This window comes from Sparus aurata, chromosome 22 (assembly GCF_900880675.1).
Source record: "Sparus aurata chromosome 22, fSpaAur1.1, whole genome shotgun sequence".
In the NCBI taxonomy this organism is placed as follows: domain Eukaryota; kingdom Metazoa; phylum Chordata; class Actinopteri; order Spariformes; family Sparidae; genus Sparus; species Sparus aurata.
Window position 1 is genome coordinate 25,211 of NC_044208.1, and position 26,499 is coordinate 51,709.

Here is a 26,499-nt window from a genome sequence, read left to right on the forward strand (position 1 = left end):
AATGCTATAGCTTCAAAAAATAACAGTAAAATAATGACTAAAATTACGCTCGATTTTTTTGTGGGGAAATACTGACATGGCCATTTTCAAAGTAGTCCCTCAGTATACTCCACGGTTGGGGTGACCGTGGCTCAGGTGGTAGAGTGGGTCGCCCTCTGTTCGGCCCCTGATAACTGTGCAATGGTCGTTGTGTCCTTGGGCAAGGCACTTCACCCACCTTGCCTCGTGTGAATTTGAATGACTGCTGTATGTTTGGGGTGGTGGTCGGAGGGGCCGTTGGCGCTGAATGGCAGCCACGCTTCCATCAGTCTGCCCCAGGGCAGCTGTGGCTACTGTCGTAGTTTACCACCACTGTGTGTGAATGAATGGAACCTGGAACCCTGTGAGGTGCTTTGAGTATCTATAAAAGCGCCATACAAATCTAATCCATTATTCATTATATCCATCCATCCATTTTCTCCGAGCTGCTCCGCCCTATCTCTAAGGGAGGGCCCCGCCACCATGCAGTGGAAACTCCTTTCGGCCGCTTGTATCCGGGATCTTATTCTTTCAGTCATGACCCAAAGTTCATGACCATAGGAACATAGATTGACCGGTAAATCGACAGCTTTACCTTTTGGCTCAGCTCTTTCTTCACCACGACAGAGCGACTGCATTACCGTGGCCGCTGGCACCAATCTGCCTGTCAATCTCGCACTCCATCCTTCCCTCACTCGCGAACAAGACCCCAAGATACTTAAACTCCTCCGCTTGAGGCAGTAGCCTTCCCCCAACCTGGGGGGAGCAAGGCACCTTTTTCCGGTTGAGAACCATGGCCTCGGACTTGGAGGTGCTGATTCTCATCCCAGCTGCTTCACACTCGGCTGCAAACCGCCCCAGGACATGCTGGAGGTCCTGGCATGAAGGAGCCAACAAGACAACATCATCCATGAAAAGCAGAGATGAGATCAGTGGCTCCCGAACCAGACCCCGTCAGGGCTGTAGCTGCGCCTAGAAATTCTGTCTATAAAAATAATGAACAGAACCGGTGACAAAGGGCAGCCCTGCTGGAGTCCAACATGCACTGGGAACAGGTCTGACTTGCTGCTGGCAATGCTAACCAAGCTTCTGCTCCTGTCGCACAGGGGCCTCCGACCCCATACTCCCGAAGCACCTCCCACAGAATGCCACAAGGGACACGGTCCAATACCTTCTCCAAGTCCACAAAGCACATGTGGACTGGTTGGGCAAACTCCCATGAACCCTCGAACACCCTGCGGGGGGTATAGAGCTGGTCCAGTGTTCCACAGCCAGGACAAAAACCGCATTGTTCCTCCTGAATCTGAGGTACGACTGTCGGCTGAATTCTCCTCTCCAGTACCCTGAAATGACTTTCCCAGGGAGGCTGAGGTGTGTAATCCCCCGATAGTTGGAACACACCCTCCGGCCCCCCTTTTTGAATAGAGAGACCACCACCCTGGTCTGCCAGTCCAGAGGCACTGTCCCCAACTGCCACACAATGCTGCAGAGACGTGTCAGCCAAAACAGCCCCACAACATCCATAGACTTGAGGCACTCAGGGCGGATCTCATCCACCCCAGGTGCCCTGCCACTGAAAAGCTTCTGAACTCCCTCAGTGACTTTGGCTTGAGTGATGAATGGAAGTGGAGAACATGGTCCATTCGGACTCAATGTCCCCAGCCTCCCTCGGGATCTGGTCAAAGCTCTCCTGGAGGTGGGAGTTGAAGACCTCCCCGACACAGGGTTCCGCCAGACGTCCCAAGCAGACCCTCACAATGCATTTGGATCTGCCAAATCTGTCTAGCCTCCTCCCCTGCCAGCGGATCCGATTCACCACCAGGTGGTGATCAGTTGACAGCTCAGCCCTCTCTTCAACCAAGTGTCCAAGACATGCGGTCGGAGGTCAGATGACACGACTACAAAGTCGATCATTGACCTTCAGCTTAGGGCATCCTGGTGCTACAAGCACTGATGGACATCCTTATGTTTGAACATAGTGTTTGTCGTGGACAAACTGTGAGTAGCACAGAAGTCCAGCAACAGAACACCACTTGGGTTCTGTTGCTGTCACTGCCCACATGAGTGTTGAAGTCCCTCAGTAGAATGACAGAGTCCCCAGTTGGAGCACTTTTCAGTACCCCTCCCAGGGCCTCCAAGAAAGCGGGTACTCTATACTGCTGTTCGGCCAATAAGCCAAAACACCAGTAAGAGACCCAACCCCGACCTGAAGGCGCAGGGATGCGACCCTCTCGTTCCCCGGGGAGAACTCCAATACATGGCGGCTGAGCTGGGGAGCTATGAGCAAGCCCACACCAGCTTGCCGCCTCTCCCCATGGGCAACTCCAGAGTCCAGCCTCTCTCAAGGAGTTGGGTTCCAGAGCCCAGACTGTGTGTGGAGGTGAGCCCAACTATCTCTAGCTGGTACCGCTCAACCTCCCGCACTAGCTCAGGCTCTTTCCCCCCCAGCGAAGTGACATTCCATATCCCCATGGCCAGAGTCACCGTCCGGGGATTTGGGTCATCGGGGCCCCTGCCCATGACCGCCACCCAAATCGCATAGCACCAGCCCCTTCTTAACCCTCCTGCAGGTGGTGAGCCTACTGGAGGGCGGGCCCACGTCGCTCATTCGGGCTCGCCTGCCATCCCCAACCCCAGGCCTTGCTCCAAGGTTGCGGTGACGCCATTCCAGGCGACATGCACTTCCTTGTTCTAAACATTTTCATTGAGGGTTTTGGAACCGCTCTTAGTCTGACCCATCACCTAGGACCTGTTTGCCTTCAGAGACACTACCAGGGGCATTAAGTCCTGGACAACATAGCTCCTAGGATCATTCAAGTGCTCAAACCCCTCCACCACGATAAGGTGGCGGTTCGAGGAGAGGTATAACACAGTATAACTTGTTTGGGCTCGCCTGCCATCCCCAACCCCAGGCCTTGCTCCAAGGTTGCGGTGATGCCATTCCAGGTGTTGGATAGTATGCGGTCCTGACATGGGCAGCACCATGAATATATAATGTAGGTGACACTGCTCACACACTACTTTGATATTTATATGATAATTAATCACTGGTAATTCATTTTAGACTCGTAAATGGGGCACCACCTCAGTGTTTAGTTACTGGAATAATCCGGAGGACATTATTCCAAACACCTAACTGTACCAGTTGGCTTGGATGGTTAGAGTCCATTCAAGATCAATTTATTCAGTCTCAATATTCTAAAGTAGTGACTTCTTTGCAAGTATCCATCGGTTCTCCACATTAAAATTAAGTTCCAGACAAAGACAAACGATTATATATGTTTATTGACGACATAATTTGGGGTAAAATAAATGACATGACAATTTTAGACGAACAACAGATAACAGAGAAGGTAAAGACTGTAATAAGAATAGCGATAACGTTGTGTGACCGTCGGTAGATGGTAAAGTTAAAGGGTCGGGATTTATATATTAAATATTACGGGAGTAATTTTTAATACTATGAGACCCTAATCGTAGTTCTCTTAAGTTCATAAGATAGAAGTTAGAACTTAGACAGAAGTCAGAACTTTGACAGAAGTCAGAACTTTAGACACCACTCATTCTAACGTATGTGGATCCAGCTGCATGAAGACGTTGAGCCGGTTTTGTCTGGGAGTCAGGAGGCACTGAAGTTTGGTGTTCTTGAGACTTCTGGGTTGGACTATGGCACGGCGCGTCGGTCCAGTAGCCAGAGGGAAGGCCGGTACTCTGTTGAGGAACTCTTGGTCCGAAGGCCCAGCGGGGTTTCCGCCTTGGGAGCACTGGGGGCAGAGTCGGTCTTGGCTGGGAGCACACAAAGTCTCTTTTTGTTGGAGACTCCTTGCAAGGCTTGCAACGTTCTTCATCAGATGATCAAAGTCTTGAAAAAGACTTTTCTTGGTGGTTTCAAATAGTGGTACTCAAGTTCTGATTCTGAAACTAATTCAACTTCTTCTGAATCAGGTGGTGATACTTTAACAGTATAAACTCAAAAAGTTTGAATAAAAAAACTTGAATAAAAGTAAAATACTTAAAGTAGGGATTCAATTCGCTTCTTTTAGAGCTTGTTGCAAAAATAAAAGTAAAGATTACTTTAAAGATAAAAATAAAAATGAAAAAACAAAGAAGGGAAGAGAGAAGAAGGAGAAGAAACAGGGGGAGAAGAGGACAGGGAGAGAGGAACACCCGGAGAAGAAGAGAGAGTGAGAGAAGGGGAGAGTGTTTGTTTTATGACCTGCAGCAGGCAAACTGGACAGGGGGGGCCGGATGACAGTGTCACACCTCCTGTGATCTGCGTTTAGGCTCCCAAAAAGTTAATCTAACTATACTATTGTATTTAACGTTTTGAAATTGCGTTTTAACCTTCCCAAAACTTCACCATCTTAAAAGTTGAATTTCGTGCCTTCGTGAAAAGATGCAACATGATAATGATCATTTTTCATTCAAAAGAATTATAACCTGATTAAGACATGAAGCACTAAAGTATACAACATATAACAATAAAGTATACAATACACCGTAGAACCAAGGACTTATACATATTCCTTGTAGTTCTATCTTTAACAAAACATATCAGACATTTAACTGGTAAATAATACAAGTATTACACAAGGAATGATGATCTCCAAGTCTCTCCTCCATCGACAAAGGGGAGGGGTGGTTTCTGTTGACCTCAAACTTATTGAGTAATAAACTTCTTTTGGGCTTGACAATAACATGGGAAAGATCTATTGTATGACCTTCTTACGCTATTTTGGAATCTGCTAAATTAAAAACAAACTGAGATGTAGTTTATTAGTTATTTAGGACGTATTTGAATTTGGGTGAGAATAGAAGACAGGAATTGGAATGTCAGACCCAGAACAACAATGGTCGTAAATAACAGTTGGACATGTGAGGAGAAGAACACACAGGTTAGGTTTCCCAGTAAGCCTTCCCCCACTGGAGAATGTTCCAGAGGGAGAGAGACATAGATTAGTAAAACATCTTAAATCACCACATCTATGTTAGAAGACATTCCTTCTTCCTTTTGGTGTGACCAAAGAAAACTCGGGCTTGACCTTGTTTGACCTGAGGAAAAGGGGTTCATCTTCTTTGGAGGAAGGGGAACAGACCAGATGTGCTTAGTCGTTGTAATTACTAAAAGAAGGTCTCTGGTGATCTGTTTATTGCAAGAAAAACAACATCTTCCCACTCGTGGAGAGGAGAAGATTTGCCAGGCCAGGATATGGGGGCTTTCAGTCCCATATACTGGAAAAAGGAGTCGATTTGGGTTAAAGGTAATCATGGCCAAAACATTTTCATTAGGGGTTTTGGAACCGCTCTTAGTCTGACCCATCACCTAGGACCTGTTTGCCTTCGGAGACACTACCAGGGGCATTAAGTCCTGGACAACATAGCTCCTAGGATCATTCAAGTGCTCAAACCCCCCCACCATGATAAGGTGGTGGTTCATAACACAGTATAACTGTATGAAAATAGATGCTATGGATACCCACAGATCTCCCCTTTGCAGACACGCCCACTTTATGTTAAATTCATGACATTTGGGTTAGAAATCATGTCTTTTGCATGCAGTTGAAACAGGATTGTTAATCGTGTAATATGGCGACTGTTACAGTGTGTTTATTTTATTCATTTTTAATGTGTAAGGCAAGGAGCTGTACAGCAGATCACCAAATGCCACGTTATTGTGTTTGTTTTATTATTCAACAGATGTGCTGTGCTGCTAAATAAACTGCTGTGCTGTGAACCCAAGGAATAGTCGTTGAGTGGTCTCTTCAGTCTGCTGAGGTTGAGCCGAATAGATGGGGTTCCAATCCTTAAATGAGGAATTTGATTATCTTTGCATACTGTGTGCCTTAAACAGTTTGTGTGCTGCAAAAAATAGGTATAAACAGAAAGTTGTGACTATTGTGGACCCAAAAAACATCATATTATTGATCTATGGTGATCTTAGCTCTCAGTAGTTTAGCATTTTCAGTAGTTTAGCATTTATTTATATGTAAGAAATAATTTCAGCAAGCCCATTAACAACCCTGAAATAAAGACCTGTAGGGCATTTAGGGAGTGTATGTGTTTCTTGGTGAAGTGACTGTAGTCTCAGTAGTAAGGTTTCTGTGTGCCACTTGATACTGTATGTTCGCTGATATTGGCAGAGTAGAACCCAAAAGCAAGACAATGAGACAGTCAAAGTGGCAGGGAAAGTTCAGTTTACTTAACAATTCAGGCAAGGTCAAAACCGGGAGATCAGTCATACAGGCAAACAAATCCGAGGAGGGGCAGGCTGGGTGTCCATGGTCCGAAAAACAGGCAAGCAGGTTCAGATAAAATATGTGTCAAATAAAACTCTGTCATGTCTCAAATAAGGTTCCTGTTGCGAGCTGTCATGTCTCACCTATTGCGCCTACTGAATATTGGGAGAAATAAACAAGAAATCTCAGTTTTGTTTCCCCCGTGCTGGAAATGAGCTTTGAGGAGTAAAATTTTCCTCTAGGTATGTCTTCAGTATTGCTCATTTTTGTCTCCAAAGGAGGGCAAATAAAGTCGCACCTACTGCTCCTAAGGAATTTTAGGAGAAACAAACGAGAAATGTTTGAGACCAAAAAAGACTACAACAAGACTGAAATGAGAAATCTCACTGAGCAGTAAAATTTTCCACTGGGCAGACACCTCCACCTCTGCTCTTTCCGGAGTCCATCGTAGGATCTGCTCCATAAACAGTGCAGCTGACTCCTTCAATTGCTGCGTCCTGGGTTCCGTTTCACAAAGCAGGTTCAACAAACTCTGAGTCTAACCCTGAACTCTGAGTTGATCTACTCTGAGATAGGAAACTCTGAGTTTTCGGTTCCAGAACAGCTGATTTGAGTTAGTTTAATCAACTCGGAGTAGTTTAACCTGGAATTAAGCACGTGCACCACAAGTATAAAAAGACAGCATCAATGGAGCCCCGATTTGACGAGTCACCATGGTAACGGGGAAGAGGAGGGCTACGTTTTAATGCGCTCATACGGTGAGTTTGAGCATGTTTTTAGAAGGAAGTGTAACACCACTGCAGCAGCAAAAGAGAGGGGGACAGCGTGGGAGAACATTGGTGCTCAGGTCAATGCGTAAGTTTAAATGTAGTCCTTTGCAATCACAATAATATTACAAGGGGAAACTGCTTGAGTGGTAGCCTATTAATTTATTTCATTTAGGTGCAACCCCGGCTGAGAAGCGCACTTGGCTGCAGCTTAAGATGAAACATAAAAACATTAGACCTCTGCATAATCTCATGGGGGTACCTCATTTTGATCATGTTTTACATTGTAAAGTAAATATTAAGTGGCTGTTTGACTGTACAGTTGTTTTATCCCCAACATAATGCTGTTTTCACACACATACATTTTCTTCTCATCTATATCATGTTCTGTTAAATAATTAAGCCTATTTAAACTAACACAGACTTCTACTCAGCCAACAGAAAGAAAGCAGATGCCCGTAAAATGGGTGGTGGCCCAGCACCGCTGTGTATGTAAATGATGGACTGTGACGTGAAATGGTACCGCTCAAAAAGATAATTGTCTGGAAATGCAAGAACATCTATGCACGGTCTGATAATCATCTCCCGACGAATATTTAATTCTCTGCGCAGTAATGCTGCACCTTCATCCACGGGATCATTATCAAAAGGACATGCCATGGTAGTGAAAATAGTCGCCACCTAATAAAACTTTTAATGTAGGCCTACTGACTGATTTTTACAATGATCAATGAGAACTATACTACGCCAAAACTCGCCTGCTGACTGAATGAATGAGGAAATCAAATACCGTGTGTGGCTGAAAGAGGGCGGAGACAGAGAGAAACTCGAGGTTTGTTTAGAAAAACCTGGTCCCGACCAGGTTAGTTTCAGAGAGTATGTTACCATGGTTACTGACCGAGCTAAAGTTACCTCTCTCTGTGAAACAGGCTAGAGTTACCCCTCTTTCTCTGGTTTGAGTTACCTCCCTTTGTGAAACAGAAAACTCAGAGTTTCCCTCATTTCAGGGTTAACAGACTCAGAGTTTTCACTAAACCTGCTTTGTGAAACGGACCCCAGGGCATTGTGATTCAGCCAGGTCTCTATGATGATGGTCATGCAGTGTTTAAGCAGTTCTCATTCTGAGCTCATCCACTTTGTTTGTTAAGAGACCTGCAGTTTGTGAGGAACAGACTTGGGGAGCGCTGGTCTATGGAGGTTAGCGTTTAGTCGAGCACGAAGGCCAGCTTGCTTCCCCCTCTTCTGTTTCCTCTCCCTCCACTCCCGGCGTCATTTTGCAAGTACAATGTTTACTACTGTAGTTCGTGGGTTCGTAGGATGTCCGTAGGGATAGAAAAAGTGTCAAAATGGAATCCAGCATGGTTATTGCCAATGAAAAGTAAATTTGCTCTGTCAAGATAAATACAGTCCACCGTGAGACCAAAAGAAAAGATGAAAAGACAAACAAAAACTATGACATAAAGAGAATGCAGAGCCACTGCGTCCGCATGCGACGACATCTTAAGTACTGCAGAATCTATTTGGTTTGTTCACTGTTCAAGTGTAAATGTAATCACTGTGTCATCAGGTTAGTGGCTGTTGGCTCTGCAACACCACTTTATGTATGGTATTTAAGTTATGCTTCAGACACACTCAGGGTTTTGCATGCAACTAACGATTAGCCACCACTAGTCACAGCACTGATTCTTTGTTTCAATGACAGCTGCCATCATGGACCATTGGAGTCCCTTATCTGCCATTTTGTTTGTAGTTTCCTTTGTCTACACCATGCAAAGTGGCCATATTTAACCCAAACCATCATTTTACCACACACGCACGCTCGCACGCACACACACACACACACACACTTGGTATATCATTATTTATTATTTCTGTCTTTCTGTCTCTTCCAAACAGGAGGTAGGTACCTACATCTGATTGGAGAACCAAAGTTTGTTTTAATTTACGTGATAACTGATAAATACTGTACAAAGTCATGAGGCTCTTCACAGTGGCATAGTGACTAAGTACGTACTGCCCTTGTACGTACTGTATTGAAGTGTCACTCAGTGACGAAAAATGCTTTAGGGAATGTTTTTTTTCTGAGAAAATTCTGTTACAGGATGTACATGCTGAACTATGTATTTCTTTTGATACCATAGGTAATTATTGCAGAAATCGAGAAGCATGGATTTGACTGTCAATTTAACATATAATATCAATGACATGCATCCCTGCTATGAATCAGATAACACAACTCATGTATTTACAAGTAACCCTTCCATAATCTGTGTAATATTGTATATTTTCCTGGGCTCATTAGCTGTTGCCACAATATGTGGAAATCTTCTTGTAATAATCTCCATTATTTATTTCAAACAGCTCCACATCCCTACAAACTACCTCATCCTGTCTCTCGCAGTGGCTGACCTGCTTGTTGGAGTTGTAGTTGTTCCTTTCAGCATGGCATTCACTGTAACCCTGTGTGTGTATCATGAAGATTTATTTTGTAAAATACGAGACAGCTTTGATGTATCACTGTGCACATCTTCTATTCTTAACTTATGTTGTATTTCCATAGACAGATATTATGCAGTTTGTCAGCCTCTGACATACAGATCTAAAATCAATGTCCATGTTACTGTGATCATGATCCTTGTGAGCTGGTGTACTTCTGTTTTAATTGGAATTGCGATTATATTTGCAGGATTCAGCCAAGGAACTTGTGAAGAAATGTGCTCAGTTGATGTTGTGTTGGCAAACACTATGGGACCTGTTTTATCATTTTACCTCCCAGCAATCATAATGCTCTGCATCTATCTGAAGATTTTTCTGGTTGCACAGAAGCAGATGAACAGTATCCAAAATGCAACCTGTCACAGCACAAAGTCAGGAGCTACTTTCAGTAAAATGGAGACAAAGGCAACCAAAACTCTGGCTATAGTTATGGGAGTTTTCCTGTTATGTATGATTCCTTACTTTCTTTGTATTGTTTTTCAGCCTTTAGCTCATAAAACCCCACCCATTCCTGTGATTGAAACACTTAACTGGCTTACATTGTCAAATTCATTGCTGAATCCTTTCATATATGCTTTCTTTTACAGATGGTTCCGATCAGCTTTTAAAATGACAATTTCTGGTAAAATATTCCAAGGTGACTTTACCAACTCAAGTTTGTTTTGAAATATCATGTAGTATTGTCTCAATACTGCACACTGTTAATGTATTCTAGTACACTGAGCCAATAAAAATAATAGAAACAAAAAGTCATGGCTGCTCTATGGATAAATCACAAGGATATGCAAGGATAAAGTTAAAACAGTTTGGATTGAAATTGTAATTGCAGTTCTGTTAATGGCTTAAACTGCAGTTTAACCCATTAATAGATCAAATAATAGGGGATAAAATTGAACTGTATTAATCCAGAAGGTATTTGTTGTACCAGAGATTGCTATGAAAATACAGTACTAGAAATAGCTCTAGAAAAACCAGTAACAACTAGTGAGTTCCTCAGGTCAGGGTCACACTGGGCTCAGTTTAAGACAATAAAGGGTATTAGATATTAAGGAATTATACAAAATCTATAAAATATATGGTGTTGAAGGAGATGAACGCTATAACCAGTGCAATACTACAATAACAATTGAAGATATACATAGGTATGATATTCAGTATTTTAAAAACACATAGGAACAAAAAAACCCAAAATAGGATTAATACTAAAATTAAAAGTGTGTGGCCTGTTCGATCTATAGAGACTGTGACCCCCGGCTGTAATTCCTTATACCTTTAGTAGTCCAGGTGATATGTTCCAAATTTGAGGTGAAGTTTTCCCTTATTCATTAAAACATGAAACTTGGCTACTTATACATTTAGGGCCCCAACATATTATATGATGGAACCATTGCAAACAATGCCTCACAGCTCTTTTTCCTTTCTGCAATAACCAAATAATGGATTTTGCATTGTATCTCTTGGAACAAACATAATACAGAAGGTGATATCTACTCCAATATTTTAATAGTTACAGATTAAAATGTCACTGTACACAACATCATAAACTGCAACTCAACAGAATGTTTGAAATGTGAAAACACGTGTTTGCCAGAACAGGATCTCTATGACATGAGGCAATGGAAACACAACCTCTTTTGTCCACAGGAGCCACCAAAATCAACACACTAAATAAAAGTTCTTTGTAGTTATTGTAAGCTAAGTTGCCATGGTCATATTGAATATAGTTTGAATATGATATTATTATAGTGAATATAATGTACTATTACACTCAATGAAGTCAGGCTGAACCCAAAAGTGGACACAAGGCAGAATCAGGTAATTCGGGCAATTTACTTTCCCTTGACTATGAACAGGGTTTCAGCAGATGAGGGTGAAAGCTGGTTAGGCTTGAGTCACGGTCCAAGAGGTGAAGGAAGGAGGAGAGGAAGTTCACGTCGGTGCTGGAGTGCTGTACACATGTACACTGAACAAAAATATAAATGCAACACTTTTGTTTTTGCTCCCATTTTTCATGAGCTGAACTCAAAGATCTAAAACCTTTTCTATATACACAAAAGATCCATTGCTCTCAAATATTGTTCACAAATCTGTCTAAATCTGTGTTAGTGAGCAATTCTCCTTTGCCGAGATAATCCATCCCACCTAACAGGTGTGGCATATCAAGATGCTGATTAGACAGCATGAATATTACACAGCCTTAGGCTGGCCACAACAAAAGGCCACCCTTAAATGTGCAGTTTTGCTTTATTGGGGGGGTCAGAAAACCAGTCAGTATCTGGTGTGACCACCATTTGGTGTCTTATAGGTGTCGTATCCAGAGCATCCCAAACATGCTCAATGGGTGACATGCCCAGTGAGTATGCTGAAAAGTCAATGTTCTGTAAGAGTTAATGAATAAAAAAAAGTTTTAAACTCTTCATAACATGCATTCAACATCAGTGTTGGGAAAGTTCACTTTCTACATGAACTAGTTCAAAGTTCAGTTCATAAACTTTAAAATGAACTACTTCAGTTCATAATTAAAAATTTTGAACAAAGTTCACAGTTCCAAAAATGAACTAGTTCATAGTTCTTTTTTTTTTCAATATGTTGATGCGAGCTATTAGCGTATTTTTCAAAATTATTGCCACAGTCCATATAGAACCACAGACAGCAATTATTTTATCAGCTTTAACACTGAAACTGCAGCTCTCCCACAATATTCTGCAAAACCAGGTTGTCTAGCTGCGGCTGGGAGATGAAGACAATGGAGCCGCTACTGTACACCGTTAACCCTTGTGTTGCCCTTCGGGTCAGGGTGACCCACCCCCTAAATAATCATTACCGCTTGTGTCCGGTAGATGCCGCTATTACCCCCTCTGCGTTTTCGTCACGCATGACCCCCCTACAGGCAATGACTGGTATAGCACGCGGTGCTTTAGCACTTGCATTGCCCTTCGGGTCAGGGTGACCCACCCCCTAAATAATTATTACTACCGCTTGTGTCCGGTAGAAGCCGCTATTACCCCCCCTGCCAGTCTAAATGTTATCTGACACGTGTGGGGGTTTTTAAACAGTGCTGCGCTTGTGCTCAACGTGCTGCGCCATACTGCGCCTTTCACTTTGGCAACCTTGCGCTGTGACGCGAAAACGGATGGAGATGGATGTGGAATTCTGTGCAGCAAAAAAAAAAAAAAGCCTGCGCTGTTATGCAAACGGGGAGATGAGTCTAAATGTCATCTGATGTGTTTGGGTTTCTTTCTTTCTTTCTTTCTTTCTTTTTCTTTTCTTTTCTACAGCCCGTGCTGCACCGTTCAACATTGGCAACCTTGTGCTGTTACGCGAAAACGGATGGCGATGGATGTGGATTTCTGACACAATGTAATCCCACCAGTCAGTTTCTTTAGTTCAATATAGGTTTTTTATTTCATTTTGTAACATACATTGACATGACATGTAGATTGACACAGTTTGACATTTGTTTTTGTTTTTTGTTTTTTTTTATTGTCATTTTACTTTACAAACACTAGCACATCTTCCCCAGACATCTCTGGAAGGTCAAAGGCGTGCATGTTAAAGGAGGCCACCACCAATGAGATGAACTCCCGGTTGGCTTGAGGGATGGTAGCGTCGCTGCATAGTTCCTGCAGTATCCGAGTCATAGCGGCGGTATCGTCCTCGTTCATCCAAAAGTCGGCACATTCCCTTCGAAGCAGCTGCTTGTATTGCATCAGTAGGTCCAGGGCGCAGTCGAAATGAAGGATCCTGTTCTTGTAAAGGGGTGTCGTCGCCACGTTTTTGAGATGCGAGACCTTATCGCCGAGCGCAGAACGCACCCTCTCCTTCAATTCCACCACGGGAGGATCTCTCCTGACTGAAACGAAACAATACAAAGAAACACGTGCAGAAAATATATATGACTTTAGTTGAGCAGCAGCAGCAGCAGCAGCCTCGATCAATTTGCTCAGTATAGCACATACTCACCAGGCTCCCCCTGGGATCCGCATTCTAGCAGGTCTAAATACATGTATCTATCCACCTGAAAAGCGACCCGTAGGAATTTCATTGCGCTTTCCTCGCTCTCGAGGTAGCAATCGATGAGTTTGGGCATCATCTCAACCTGATTGATCTTGCAGTGATAAGATCTGAGGAGATCATTATCCGAATCTCCTGTCCGTAAACGAGTCACATAACTGCTCATGTCGCTGTGTCTATCTGCTATGTCAGGCTTGCACGTCTGCAACATCTGGATGCGCGAAGTCCACTTGATTGAGCCTGGGCTCCGGGCTATGTCGGCTTCCGCCTTTAGCATTTCTTTCAACACTTTGTCCACCGCGTTCACATCGACGGGGCTCGCCATGGTCACAGGTCACTTGTGTGTAGCACGCAGGCTTTTAGTACACAGAAAGAGCGAGAGAGAGAGAGAGCGAGACAGAGAGAGGGAGAGATACACACAGAGAGAGAGAGACACAGAGAGAGAGAGAGAGAGAGACACAGAGGGTTGTGAATAAATGGAAAGCTGTTGCAGCTCCGCAGTCTACTTGTATTTCTATACGCATGTGACGCGATATTATCCAACCTGTGCTGTACTGTTGGCATTGGCAAGACTGTGCTGTTACGCAGGGGACAGGGAAATGAGTCTAAATGTCATCTGACATGTTTGGTTGGGTTTTTGTTGGGTTTTGTCTTGTTTTGTTTTGTTTTTACAGCCTGTGCTGCGCCTTTCACCATTGGCAACCTTGTGCTGTTATGCGAAAACGGATGGAGATGGATGTGGATTTCTGACACAATGTAATCCCAGCAGTCAACAACCAGTTTTTTTAGTTCTAGAGTTTTTTTTTATTTCATTTCATTTTATAACACACATTGACATGACATGTAGAGTGACACAGTAACATTTCACTTTTGGCAACCTTGTGCTGTTACGCGAAAACGGATGGAGATGGATGTGGATTTCTGACACAATGTAATCCCAGCAGTCAACAACCAGTTTCACACATTGACATGACATGTAGATTGACACAGTAACATTTCACTTTGGGCAACCTTGCGCTGTTACGCGAAAACGGATGCAGATGGATGTGGATTTCTGACACAATGTGATCCCGGCAGTCAACCAGTTTTTTTAGTTCAAGAGTTTTTTTTTATTTCATTTCATTTTATAACACACATTGACATGACATGTAGAGTGACACAGTAACATTTCACTTTTGGCAACCTTGTGCTGTTACGCGAAAACGGATGGAGATGGATGTGGATTTCTGACACAATGTAATCCCAGCAGTCAACAACCAGTTTCACACATTGACATGACATGTAGATTGACACAGTAACATTTCACTTTGGGCAACCTTGCGCTGTTACGCGAAAACGGATGCAGATGGATGTGGATTTCTGACACAATGTGATCCCGGCAGTCAACCAGTTTTTTTAGTTCAAGAGTTTTTTTTTATTTCATTTCATTTTATAACACACATTGACATGACATGTAGAGTGACACAGTAACATTTCACTTTTGGCAACCTTGTGCTGTTATGCGAAAACGGATGGAGATGGATGTGGATTTCTGACACAATGTGATCCCGGCAGTCAACAACCAGTTTCTTTAGTTCAGTATAGTTTTTTTTAAAATTTCATTTCATTTTATAACACACATTGACATGACATGAAGAGTGACACAGTAACATTTCACTTTTGGCAACCTTGTGCTGTTATGCGAAAACGGATGGAGATGGATGTGGATTTCTGACACAATGTAATCCCAGCAGTCAACAACCAGTTTTGTTTGGTTCAAGAGTTTTTTTTTATTTCATTTCATTTTATAACACACATTGACATGACATGTAGAGTGACACAGTAACATTTCACTTTTGGCAACCTTGTGCTGTTACGCGAAAACGGATGGAGATGGATGTGGATTTCTGACACAATGTAATCCCAGCAGTCAACAACCAGTTTCTTTAGTTCAATATAGTTTTATTATTTCATTGGTAACACACAATCGACATGGCATGTAAATTGGCACAGTAACATTTTAAGTTTTTATTTCTACTTTACAAACACTAGCACATCATTCAGAGGCATCGTCGGAAGGTCAAAGACGTGCAGGTTAAAGGAGGCCACCACCAATGAGATGAACTCCCGGTTGGCTCGAGGGATGGCGGCGTCGCTGCACAGTTTCTGCAGTAGCCGAATCATAGCGGTGGTACTGCGCTTGTTTACCCCAAACTCGGCGTATTCCTCTGGAAGCAGCTGATTGTGTGTCATCAGTACGTCCAGGGCGCATTTGACATTCAGGATCCTGTTCTTGTAAAGGGGTGTCGCCGTCACGTTTTTGAGATGCTCGACCTTATCGCCGAGCGCAGAACGCACCTTCTCCGTCAATTCCACCACGGGAGGATCTCTCCTGACTGAAACGAAACAATACAAACAAAGAAACAAACAAAACACATGCAAAAAATTATTACTTTAGTTGAGCAGCAGCAGCAGCAGCAGCGTGTGACGATCCCTCCCCTCGAGGCCTCGATTATTTTGCTTTCGGTCGCACATACTCACCAAACTTGCCCCTGGGTCCGTCTTTTAGCAGGTCCAAGTAGAGCAATGTCTGCATCTGAAAAAAGACCCGTAGGAATTTCAGTGCGCTTTCCTCGCTCTCGAGGCAGCGATCGATGACTTTGTACATCAGTTTAACTGGATTCTCCTTTGCGTGATAACAGTCGAGGAGCTCAGCATCTGACTCTGAATCTGTCAGGATATGATCCAGAAAGCGTCCAATACCATGTTGTTTCTCTGCTATGTCGTGCTTCCACCCCAGCAGCATCTGGATGCGCGAAGCCCACTTGATTGAGCCTGGCCTCTGGGCATTGTCCGCTTCCACCTTCAGCATTTCTTCCAACACTTTATCCACCGCGTTCACATCGACGGGGCTCGCCATGGTCACAGACTTTTGGTGTAGCACGCAGGCTTAGTACACAGAAAGAGAGAGAGAGAGAGAGAGAGGGTTGTGAATAAATGGAGAGCTGTTGCAGCTCTGCAGTCTACTTATATTTTGTGTACACATGTGACGCGATATTATCCAACCTGCGCTGTACTGTTGGCATCGGCAAGCCTGTGCTGTTACGCAGGGAACAGGGAAATGAGTCTAAATGTCATCTGACATGTTTGGTTGGGTTTGTGTTGGGTTTTGTTTTTTACACAGCCTGTGCTGCGCCTTTCACTTTTGCAACCTTGTGCTGTTCTGCGAAAACAGATGGAGATGGATGTGGATTTCTGACACAATGTAATCCCAGCAGTCAACCAGTCAGTTTCTTTAGTTCAATAGAGTTTTATTATTTCATTTTGTAACACACATTGACATGACATGTAGATTGACACAGTTTGACATTTTTTTTCCATTTTACTTTACAAACACTAGCACGTCTTTCATAGACATCTTCAGAAGGTCAAAGGCGTACCATAGTGATTCTCTGCTATGTCGTGCTTCCACGCCTGCAACATCTGGACGCGCAAAGTCCACTCGATTGAGGAGCCTGGGCTCCGGGCATTGTCGGCTTCCGCCTTTAGCATTTCTTCCAACACTTTGTCCACCGCGTTCACATCGACGGGGCTCGCCATGGTCACAGGTCACTTGTGTGTAGCACGCAGGCTTTTAGTACACAGAAAGAGCGAGAGAGAGAGAGAGAGAGAGAGAGAGAGTTGTGAATAAATGGAGCAGTTTGTTCTGCAGTCTACTTACATTTATATACGCATGTACACATTTGCTGGGGGTGGCCACGCAAACCCAACAGACTCGACACTCGGTGTCAGAGGAGCGGTCGGCAGTCAGACACTCGGCACTTGATGGTCTTGCCAAAACAAAAACTCGCACCGTTTTGTCTATCCGAACGCAATGTTGCCAAACAGGCACTGTTCTGTATCACTGACGCGATGTCAGCCAACCAGAAATGTTGTGCAACCGACACTGTCAAGTCGTACCGATGCGGCGTTATCCCACCGTTACTGTTTTGTATCACTGACGCCATGCCATCCACCCGAGACAGTGGGTTTCACGGCTAAACAGGTGTTGGATGAGATTTCCTCACACGCTCGGGGACACTACTCTGATTCAGAAGAGGACGTGTCTGAAGAATCGGACGTGGTGGAGGAACACGAGGGTGACGGTTGTGGCGCAGGAGAAGAGGCTGAGGATGAGGCTGAGGCTGAAGAAGGAGAAGGAGAAGAAGAAGAACAAGAAGAAGAAGAAGAAGAAGAAGAAGAAGAAGAAGAAACTGAAGAAGAAGAAGAAGAAGAAGAACAAGTAGAAACATACATGTCCAAGAACAACACTATCAAATGGTCCTCTGTGGCATTTTACAAAGATCGCAGGATAATAGGGCAACGCGATGATGATGCCGATGTCGATGCCGATGATGCTGATGCTGATGATGATGATGATGATGATGACGACAATGTCAGAGATGCGAGGATAAGAAAGAGAAGAAGGAGGAGAAAAGGGGCAACAACAGCAACAGCAGAAGCAAACCCACCGGGACCCACCGCGTACGCGGTTGCCAATGCCCACGACATTGTGTCGACATTTCTCATGTTTCTCACTCCGGCGATAGACAAAATTGTGCTAGAAATGACAAATCTGGAGGGTTTCCGAAAGTACGGAGAAAACTGGAAAGACATGAGTAGAACCGACTTGCGCGCCTACATAGGGCTGCTAATCCTAGCAGGTGTCTACAGGTCCCGAGGCGAGGCCGCAGCCAGTCTATGGGACGCGGAGAGCGGTAGGGCAATTTTCCGTGCCACCATGCCTCTCAAAGTGTTTCACACTTACTCGAGAATGCTACGCTTTGACGATCGCGAGTCGAGACCCGAGAGACGCGCCACTGACAAACTGGCAGCCATAAGAGAGGTGTGGGATAAATGGGCCGAGCGGCTTCCGTACCTCTACAACCCAGGGCCTGACATAACGGTGGATGAGCAAATGGTTCCCTTCAGAGGTAGTAGTAGTAGTAGTAGTAATAGCTGGCATACAATAAATGCTATTGTTTGCGTGTGTGTGAGTGAAAGAGTGAGTGAGTGAGTGAGTGAGTGAGTGATTTGACATCAATTATTGTGTTTGTTATTCTGATTCCTTTTTTTTCCCTTTGTCTCTTTCTCTCTCTCTCTCACACACACACACACACACACACACACACACACACACACAATAGGTCGTTGTCCTTTCCGACAGTATATGCCAAACAAGCCGGCCAGGTATGGAATCAAGATATGGGTGGCGTGTGACTCAAAGTCAAGCTACGCCTGGAAAATGCAAGTCTACACCGGGAAGCTGACCGCCGGCGGTTCAGAGAAAAACCAGGGCATGAGGGTTGTGCTCGATGTCACAGAGGGGCTGACGGGTGGCCACAAAACTGTCACGTGTGACAACTTTTTTACCTCTTACGAGCTCGGACAGCGCCTCTTGGAGAGGGACGTCGCCATGGTCGACACGGTCAGAAGAAACAAGCCCGAACTCCCGCTGGCGCTGCTCGCCTCCAAGAACAGACAAGTCTTGTCCTCAAAGTTTGCATTCACATCCACCACCACTTTGGTGTCCTACATGGCAAAGAAAAACAAGAACGTTATGCTCATGAGCACCTTGCACACAGAGGCTCCCGACGACGACGCCGCCGGCCGTCGCAAAGATGGGAAACCGGCCATCGTTCTAGACTACAACAGCAACAAAGGAGGTGTGGACAACTTGGATAAGGTGATTGGAACATATAGTTGTAGAAGAATGACCGCCCGCTGGCCCTTGGTCATCTTTCACAACATCATCGATGTTTCTTCGTACAATGCCTTTGTGTTGTGGCGAGAGATCAACCCTGGCTGGCTGCCGGGTAAACGAAACAAAAGGAGGCTGTTCCTGGAACAACTGGGAAAGGCGCTGGTGACTCCGCTCATCCAAAAAAGGGAGCGTTTGCCTCGCACGGCAGCGTCCGCCTCGGTCGTGAGAGCTGTTCAGAAAAATAGTGCTAAATGTCGTGATTGGCCTGAGGAGCAAGAGGAGGAAGAGAAGGAGGAGGACGAGGAGGAGGAGGAGGAGGCTGCAGAAGAAGAAGAAGAAGAAGAAGAACAACAACAAAAACGAAAAACCAAACAAAGAAAAGAGCAGCAGCAGCAGCAGCCCATGATGACCACCACCACCACCACCTCATCAGCTGTCAGCCCACCTGGAACACACAACAAGAGAAAGAGGTGTCAGATATGCCCAGCAAAGAAGGACCGTAAAACACAGACTGTGCTCTGGTTGCAAGACATTTATATGCAAAGGATGTACACTGCCATACTGCCCGACTTGTGCGCATTTCAATTTAGGAGCTGACACAAGTGGTGGAGAGGCTAGAAGGAGACATGTCTGACTGACTGACTGACTGACTGACTGACTGACAGACTGTGACCCTCTGTCTTCCTTCCTTCTACAATCACACTAGATTTTACTGCTGCACTACTGTGTGTAGTCTCGAGAAGGCGCTATAATGATAAGACATCCATCCTGCCCCCCTGCCGCACTAGCGCTGTTGTCCTGGCGGGTCACTGTGACCCTCTGCCTTTTACATTAGCGTTGTCTTGGGGGGTCACTGTGACCCTCTTGCCTTGTGCACTAGCGCTGTTGTCCTGGCGGGGTCACTGTGACCCTCTGCTTTCTGCATTAGCGTTGTCCTGGCGGGGTCACTGTGACCCTCTGCTTTCTGCACTGGCGCTGTTGTCCTGGCGGGGTCACTGTGACCCTCCGTCCTCTGCATTAGCATTGTCTTGGGGGGTCACTGTGACCCTCTTGCCTTGTGCAATCATATTGCATTTACTGCTGCAATACTGTGTATAGTCACTAGGCGGCGCTGTAACAATAAGACACCAGCCCTGTTGCTGCCGTTGTCCTGGGGGGGTCGCTGTAACCCTCTGTGAGGTGAAATGGAAAGACATCACGAGGGTTAAGGGGTCACACTGGAATGGTCAGTTTTTACACAGGTGAAAGGGGGGGTGTTTTAAAAATCGACATCCAAACCAGTACAGGTACACAAGCCAGTACACAAGGTTCACAAGCCAGTACACAGTGTATGTGTGTGTGGTGAAAATTTTTGTGTTGCATTTTGGGGCACCCTCTTCCTTTTCAGGGCAGCAGATGTCGCTGTTTCATGTCGTCCAGTTAAAGGGTCACACTGGAATGACCAATACCAGTCAAGTTATACAAGCCAGTACACAGTTGTCAGGATGGCCGAGCGGTCTAAGGCGCCAGACTCAAGGTTCAGCTGTGCAGTACGGGACATCTGGTCTCCGTATGGAGGCGTGGGTTCGAATCCCACTTCTGACATACTTTTTAACCTAACAAGTGTATATATGTAATTTAATAAACAATGATTATGACAATAACAGCTGTTTTGTTTTTTATTTGTTTTTGTTTATTCATTCAGATTATACTCCCCGGTGTCCCCTACAGCATGTCAAGAAGTAATAGTAGTACTTAAGATTACATGAAATTTAACATAAGAACACATATGTATATATGTATTCAGATATGTGTGAACATATATGTAAGATACATGTGACAAAAAAAATAATATTCTGCAGTGGTGTGTACAAATGAAACATTGAAGGTTACATAAGATGACATGACACACACACATACTAAAAGAGAGAGAGAAAGAGAGGGAGATAAATAAACCATAAACTGATCATTCAAATGTATAAAAACAAAAATAGATATATAGATAGATAGATATATCTCAGCATGAGTGACCGACACACACACACACACACACACACACACACAGCTCATGTGTTGTTGCGCGTTGTGGGGAACAACTTCTTCATAGTGGTGATTAATACATGACATTCAAAGCATCTTAGGCCAATGCAGTTACATATAATATGTCCACAATTTGAGACCCACAACTTCTGCTTGTTGCATATGTCACATTTGTACTCAAAGTCGTCAGGTATCACCACAGTCATGGGATCAAGTGATGATCATCTTGCGTTAGTACTAATGGATGGATAGATAAGCTGAGAAGGAGATGTGTGTGACTGTGTGGAAGATACATTCAGAGAGAGAGAGAGAGAGAGAGAGAGAGAGAGAGAGAGAGAGAGAGAGAGAGAGATAACTGAGAAGTGAAACACACTACATCATTGCATGTCATACATCAAGAAATGTTTCAATGTAAACCTGTTCTGTTTATTGATAATATCATTATTCTCATTAAAGTGTGACCCGGTTAAAAGTATCAGGTCATACGCGGTGTTTGTAGTATCATTTAATAATCAAAGCATGCAAATAGTGTCATTAAAAAGGTTGGAATTCATTTAAAAGGTTATGATAACAATGTTAAAAGCAATGTTAAAAATATATATGTTTATTTAAAAGATAATGTTCTGGAAACTGTCTAAACCGGCATTTGTAAGTGACAGCCGGAACGTTTTGTTTGCTGTGTTTACGCACGGACAAGAGAGCGTGGGGACCGGCCAGGAGGGAGCGGCCATTACGTCAAGCTAGAGAGTAAGCTTGACACGGAGATTTTTTCAGTTGAGTTGAGAGTGAGAAGTGCACAAACCGGTTTGTAACTTTTGTCTTAAGATTGCCTGCGCGACAACCAGTGAGAAGAGTGACAAGCTGCATATTGAAAAAACGGGAGGAAGTTCAACACGAACGTCAGAGATTTGTTTACTTTTTGTGCTATTGCTAATGCTAATGCGTAGTCGTCAGGGGGTCCAGGCCTACGTTAGTTCATTACAAGCGAACGGACATATTGTAGTTAAAGTTTGACTCGCTCAGTTGAACAGTTATAATAGAGTTTATCCTTCAAAGTGACAGGCGGAATGTTTTGTTTGCTGTGTTTTCGCACGGACAAGAGAGCGTGGGGACCGGCCAGGAGGGAGCGGCCATTACGTCAAGCTAGAGAGTAAGCTTGACACGGAGATTTTTTCAGTTGAGTTGAGAGTAAGAAGTGCACAAACCGGTTTGTAACTTTTGTCTTATGATTGCCTGCGCGACAACCAGTGAGAAGAGTGACAAGCTGCATATTGAAAAAACGGGAGGAAGTTCAACACGAACGTCAGAGATGTGTTTACTTTTTGTGCTAATGCTAACGCGTAGTCGTCAGAGGGTCCAAGCCTACGTTAGTTCATTACAAGCGAACGGACATATTGTAGTTAAAGTTTGACTCGCTCAGTTGAACAGTTATAATAGAGTTTATCCGATACTTTCGACCATAAGACAGAAGAGACCCAGACAGAGTTTGGAACAACCAGGACTTTGCTAGTGAGTTCTTCTGGCAACGTGCAGGAGTCATTGTCCATCAAGTTACGGCTCGATTCTACCCACATACTCTTCATTTGACTCATTAGCCGTTGTTTGTATGTCACAGCATAGTTACCTGCCACCTGAACGCAGATCACTGTCAGATGTTGAGTTCGACATGTCCACCTGCTCACGTGCCAATGTGCAATCTCTTCCGTGAAGACGTCGATGTGCTTTAGCGGGATACAACACCATCTGACAATTATTGTCAGATACTCCATTCTAAAAGGCTAAAGATATCATTAAGAGAGAGAGAGAGAGATAGGGGCAGAGTGACAGAGAGAGAAAGAGTTTCCCATTCTGTGCTCCATATATACCCAACACTTGATCAAATTACAAAGTTGTCTAAATGAGATAGCACTTAGTGTGACATTCTGCCATTTGTTAAAGGACAGGCCAGGACATTAACATTTGATTAGTGCCTGGTTATACATTCTTCTGCAAATTACCACGGGACAGGAAGGGGGGAGGACGTGATAATCTTGTTACTTTTCATTACTCTCCCATTTCCATTTGTTCTTATGTTATCCTATTCTATTTACTGTACTCTTTTCTTGTTTTTATCTCTACTCTTCTGTCATTTTATCCACTCCTCTCTACCTTCTGTCCAGGAGGTTTGTGATGAAGTAATTAAATTGTGGCAACTTTCTGGAATATATTTAATGTCCTCTCTTTGTCTGTTAATCTTTCTGTTAGGATGCAACTCAACTATAGGGAGAAAAAGGTCGGCATCAGAGAGAACAGAAGCCCAGAGAATTACAATTATGTACACACTGTTCTTCAGGAGAAAAAGAGACTTAAAAGGGAGGCTGGGAGCACACAGAGGACACCGTACGTTATAGCCTTTCGAACACACCCTGAACTTTTAACCCGAACATGCCTGGCCGAGGCACACAGACAGAAGCGTGTTCATCCAGTATATAATTTCAGCAAATCCATTATATCCATATAACACAGGCTGACCTGTCCACCCAAACATGCCTGGCCGAGGCACACAGACAGAGCCTTTCGTTCAGTGGATAACTGCAGCAGATTTATTATGTCAGGGAACATCAAGTTCCACAGTTTATTAAATTAGCTTCACAATATGTAACACTCTGCCATGATGCTAGAGAAACACACGAATGCTGATCAGAACCACTATAGTTATAGTATAATGTTTTTTATTATTACTGTCATTTCATTTATTTGTATTTAACCTACGAATTGTATTTTTTGTTTTGTATAATTGATTCTTGATGCTTTGGCAACATAGTTCTCATAACATTCATGCAGATGACTAATCGCAAATCACAAAACTAGAGACCTGCCTATATGCAGTGAAGATATATATATATATTTAACTCATTTACCACCTCAGTTTCTTTACTATCAATAGTGATGTAAAATTTCTCTAGGGCTTTCCTTCTTATTGAGAAGCACATGGATACTGTTTTTTTTTTTGTGATTAAGTGTTAAGTGATTCCTTTGTAGCCATTCTGAAACAGTAACCATCTGTCTGCTTAAGATCTCTGCAGACTTCTTTAAATCTAAACTCAAAACTCACTTCTTCGATTTAGCCTTTAATTAGCCCTGATATCAACTGTAAGCTTCTCAGTGGGTCAGTGTGTCTCAATGAGTTCCTATAGTACTAGAGTTGAACTGCGCTGCCGACGAGAAACGATCTGTTTATTCTGCTCAATATCGCATTTCTCTAACCTTTGTTTTTTGTTTTCTGTTCCCACAAGCTGCAAGCTATGTCACTCTCTACACTCTATAGCTTCTCCTCCTCCTCCTCTCTCTCCTCCTCCGCTCTTTCTTTCAGGCTCCCTTCTGATGGACCACGGCCCCCTGGTACAATCTACCGTTTCCGGGCTCCAGCTACCTTGAAACACGGACTGATCTGGATCGTCGCACCCTGGGCTCTGCTGGATCATTGCTCTCTGCTTCACTATCTCCTCATATCTATATTTCTGTTAACCTTGATCCCTCTCTCTGTCTATTACTAATTATGTTGTGTGTCCTGCCCTCTTCCAGGTCATCATGGTGGACAGGAGGTCGTCTGGCTCGGGCACCGCTTGGTGATGCCTCGTCCTGCTCGGTCGTCTCCTGAATCAACTCACTTTACATAACTTGTATCAGACTTTCTGTTAATGTAATTTGTAAACTGTGAATTGTTGCTCTTTTCTGAACACGCAACATCTATTGCATGTCTGTCCGTCCTGGAAGAGTGATCCCTCCTCTGTGGCTCTTCCTGAGGTTTCTTCCATAGTTTAGTTTTTTTTTACCGTTAAAAGGTCTTTATTCCATCAACGTGAAGTTTTTCCTCACTCAAATCGAGGGTCTAAGGACAGAGGATGTTGTTCACTGTACAGATCATAAAGCCCACTGAGGCAATGTGACAGTGATTTTGGGCTATATAAATAAGATTGTTCAGATGCATGCCAATAAGGGGGGAGGTAGGGGGAGAGAGAGATTCACATTCTGGCGATATTAAAATTATTTACATTAAAATAGTAAGCGTGACACAGAGATTTCTTGAGTGAGAAGTGAGAAGTACACAAACTAGTGTGTAACTTTTGTCTTATGATTGCCTGCATGACAACCAGTGAGAAGAGTGGCAAGCTGCAAATTGAAAAAAACGGGAGGAAGTTCAACACGAACGTCGTAGAGTTTTTTACTGTTTGCACTACTGCTAATGCTTCAAATGAAATGTCTCATGGATCGAAACGGATTTGACAGCAACGCAGAAATCCGAATGTTAGCACACTAACATTCGGATTTCTGCGTTGCTGTCAAATCCGTTTCGATCCATGTTTGTTTCCTTAGCTTTATGAATGTTTGATGAAGTGAATTTCAGGGACCGGTATTTGACGCGAGTGCTGTACTTCCTGGTTTGCCGCGTTGCATCTTGGGAGATGTAGTGTCCTATTACAGATAAAGACTAAATGCATTTTTGCACAGACCTTTCGGTAGAATGTGAAAATGGTGCATAATGTTTGACATATGAAACGTGTATGTGAAAAGAATTATACATTTTAGTATTATATATTTCTACTTTTGACTTGCATATGATGTTCATTATACTATTACTAGTTGATTAACATTTGATGATATTTGTCATGGGATATGGGTTGATATGTTATTTATTATATTGCTTATTGTTACTGGGCTATTGTGGTGAGTGAGCTGTGATGATTGTGTTATGCACATGGAAAATGAAATGTAACATTCCTTATCTTTCAGGTTTATTACCGCTTCCCCCTTTCAAGAAATAAAAACATACAAAAGTGGAATACTGAGTGATGTCCTTTCCTTTTTGGGTTGCCCTCCGTGGGGAGAAACGACAGTTGTGCTTCATAACTCTCAGGGGGGAATACATCACTGCGTGTCACACATAAAGAGATGTGTCAATGTAAGATTGTAAGACTAATTTATTTATCTTTATTGATACTATCATTAGTGTCATTACCACTTATTTTACTATTGTCTACTATCTCACACACTGTCAATAAGACAACGGGAGAGACTATTTTGTTCTTCTACTTATGAAGCATGCGTTTATCCATTTAAAGACAATGACATCCGTTACACAGACCCTAAACTCTTCTTCACTTGCAAATGCAAACGTACTTGCATGTCGACAGCCCATCAGATACATCGTCTTCTCATCTGCAATGGTCAGAATTAGCAGAATGTC

The 26,499-nt window shown here is 43.6% G+C and overlaps 4 protein-coding genes, 1 long non-coding RNA gene and 1 other non-coding gene across 8 annotated transcripts; 4 read left to right on the forward strand and 2 right to left on the reverse strand.

Moving 5' to 3' along the window:
• Positions 1-9,226: 9,226 nt before the first annotated feature.
• On the forward strand, positions 9,227-12,075 carry LOC115574531 (trace amine-associated receptor 1-like; the record flags this gene model as incomplete). Its single annotated transcript, XM_030406120.1, has 2 exons — positions 9,227-10,154; positions 12,056-12,075. Coding segments are annotated over exons 1-2 (948 nt in total), but the record flags the coding sequence as incomplete, so codon positions are not given.
• Positions 12,076-13,000: 925 nt separating this feature from the next.
• Positions 13,001-13,909, reverse strand: LOC115574467 (uncharacterized). Its single transcript, XM_030406012.1, has 2 exons — positions 13,481-13,909; positions 13,001-13,370 (listed from the first exon to the last, which is right to left on the reverse strand). Exons 1-2 carry the CDS (start codon positions 13,854-13,856, stop codon positions 13,009-13,011), a joined length of 738 nt encoding a protein of 245 aa, XP_030261872.1. The 5' UTR covers positions 13,857-13,909; the 3' UTR covers positions 13,001-13,008.
• A 356-nt stretch (positions 13,910-14,265) lies between these two features.
• Positions 14,266-19,039, reverse strand: LOC115573759 (uncharacterized). 3 transcript variants are annotated; one of them, XR_003982347.1, is made up of 5 exons: positions 18,923-19,039; positions 16,951-17,141; positions 16,052-16,459; positions 15,199-15,906; positions 14,266-15,019 (listed from the first exon to the last, which is right to left on the reverse strand). XR_003982347.1 is itself a non-coding variant. In XM_030404704.1 (4 exons), the coding sequence occupies exons 2-4, from the start codon at positions 17,108-17,110 to the stop codon at positions 15,545-15,547; spliced, it is 930 nt and encodes a 309-aa protein (XP_030260564.1). In that variant the 5' UTR covers positions 17,111-17,141; positions 18,923-19,039; the 3' UTR covers positions 15,127-15,544. The 3 variants fall into 3 exon arrangements, 2 of the variants coding, with proteins under 2 accessions (XP_030260564.1, XP_030260565.1); XM_030404704.1 differs by lacking the exon at positions 14,266-15,019 and having other exon boundaries at positions 15,127-15,906; XM_030404705.1 differs by lacking the exons at positions 14,266-15,019; positions 16,951-17,141; positions 18,923-19,039 and adding an exon at positions 17,232-17,500 and having other exon boundaries at positions 15,127-15,906.
• LOC115574532 (piggyBac transposable element-derived protein 4-like) lies at positions 17,423-19,541 on the forward strand (the record flags this gene model as incomplete). The annotated part of the gene is made up of 3 exons (XM_030406121.1): positions 17,423-17,441; positions 17,536-18,470; positions 18,717-19,541. Coding segments are annotated over exons 1-3 (1,779 nt in total), but the record flags the coding sequence as incomplete, so codon positions are not given.
• A 1,190-nt stretch (positions 19,542-20,731) lies between these two features.
• trnal-caa (transfer RNA leucine (anticodon CAA)) lies at positions 20,732-20,837 on the forward strand. The gene is made up of 2 exons: positions 20,732-20,769; positions 20,792-20,837. It is a non-coding gene; the product is annotated as a tRNA-Leu (tRNA).
• A 1,121-nt stretch (positions 20,838-21,958) lies between these two features.
• Positions 21,959-24,231, forward strand: LOC115574325 (uncharacterized). The gene is made up of 2 exons (XR_003982467.1): positions 21,959-22,781; positions 23,517-24,231. It is a non-coding gene; the product is annotated as an uncharacterized LOC115574325 (long non-coding RNA).
• The last annotated feature ends 2,268 nt before the right edge of the window (positions 24,232-26,499 follow it).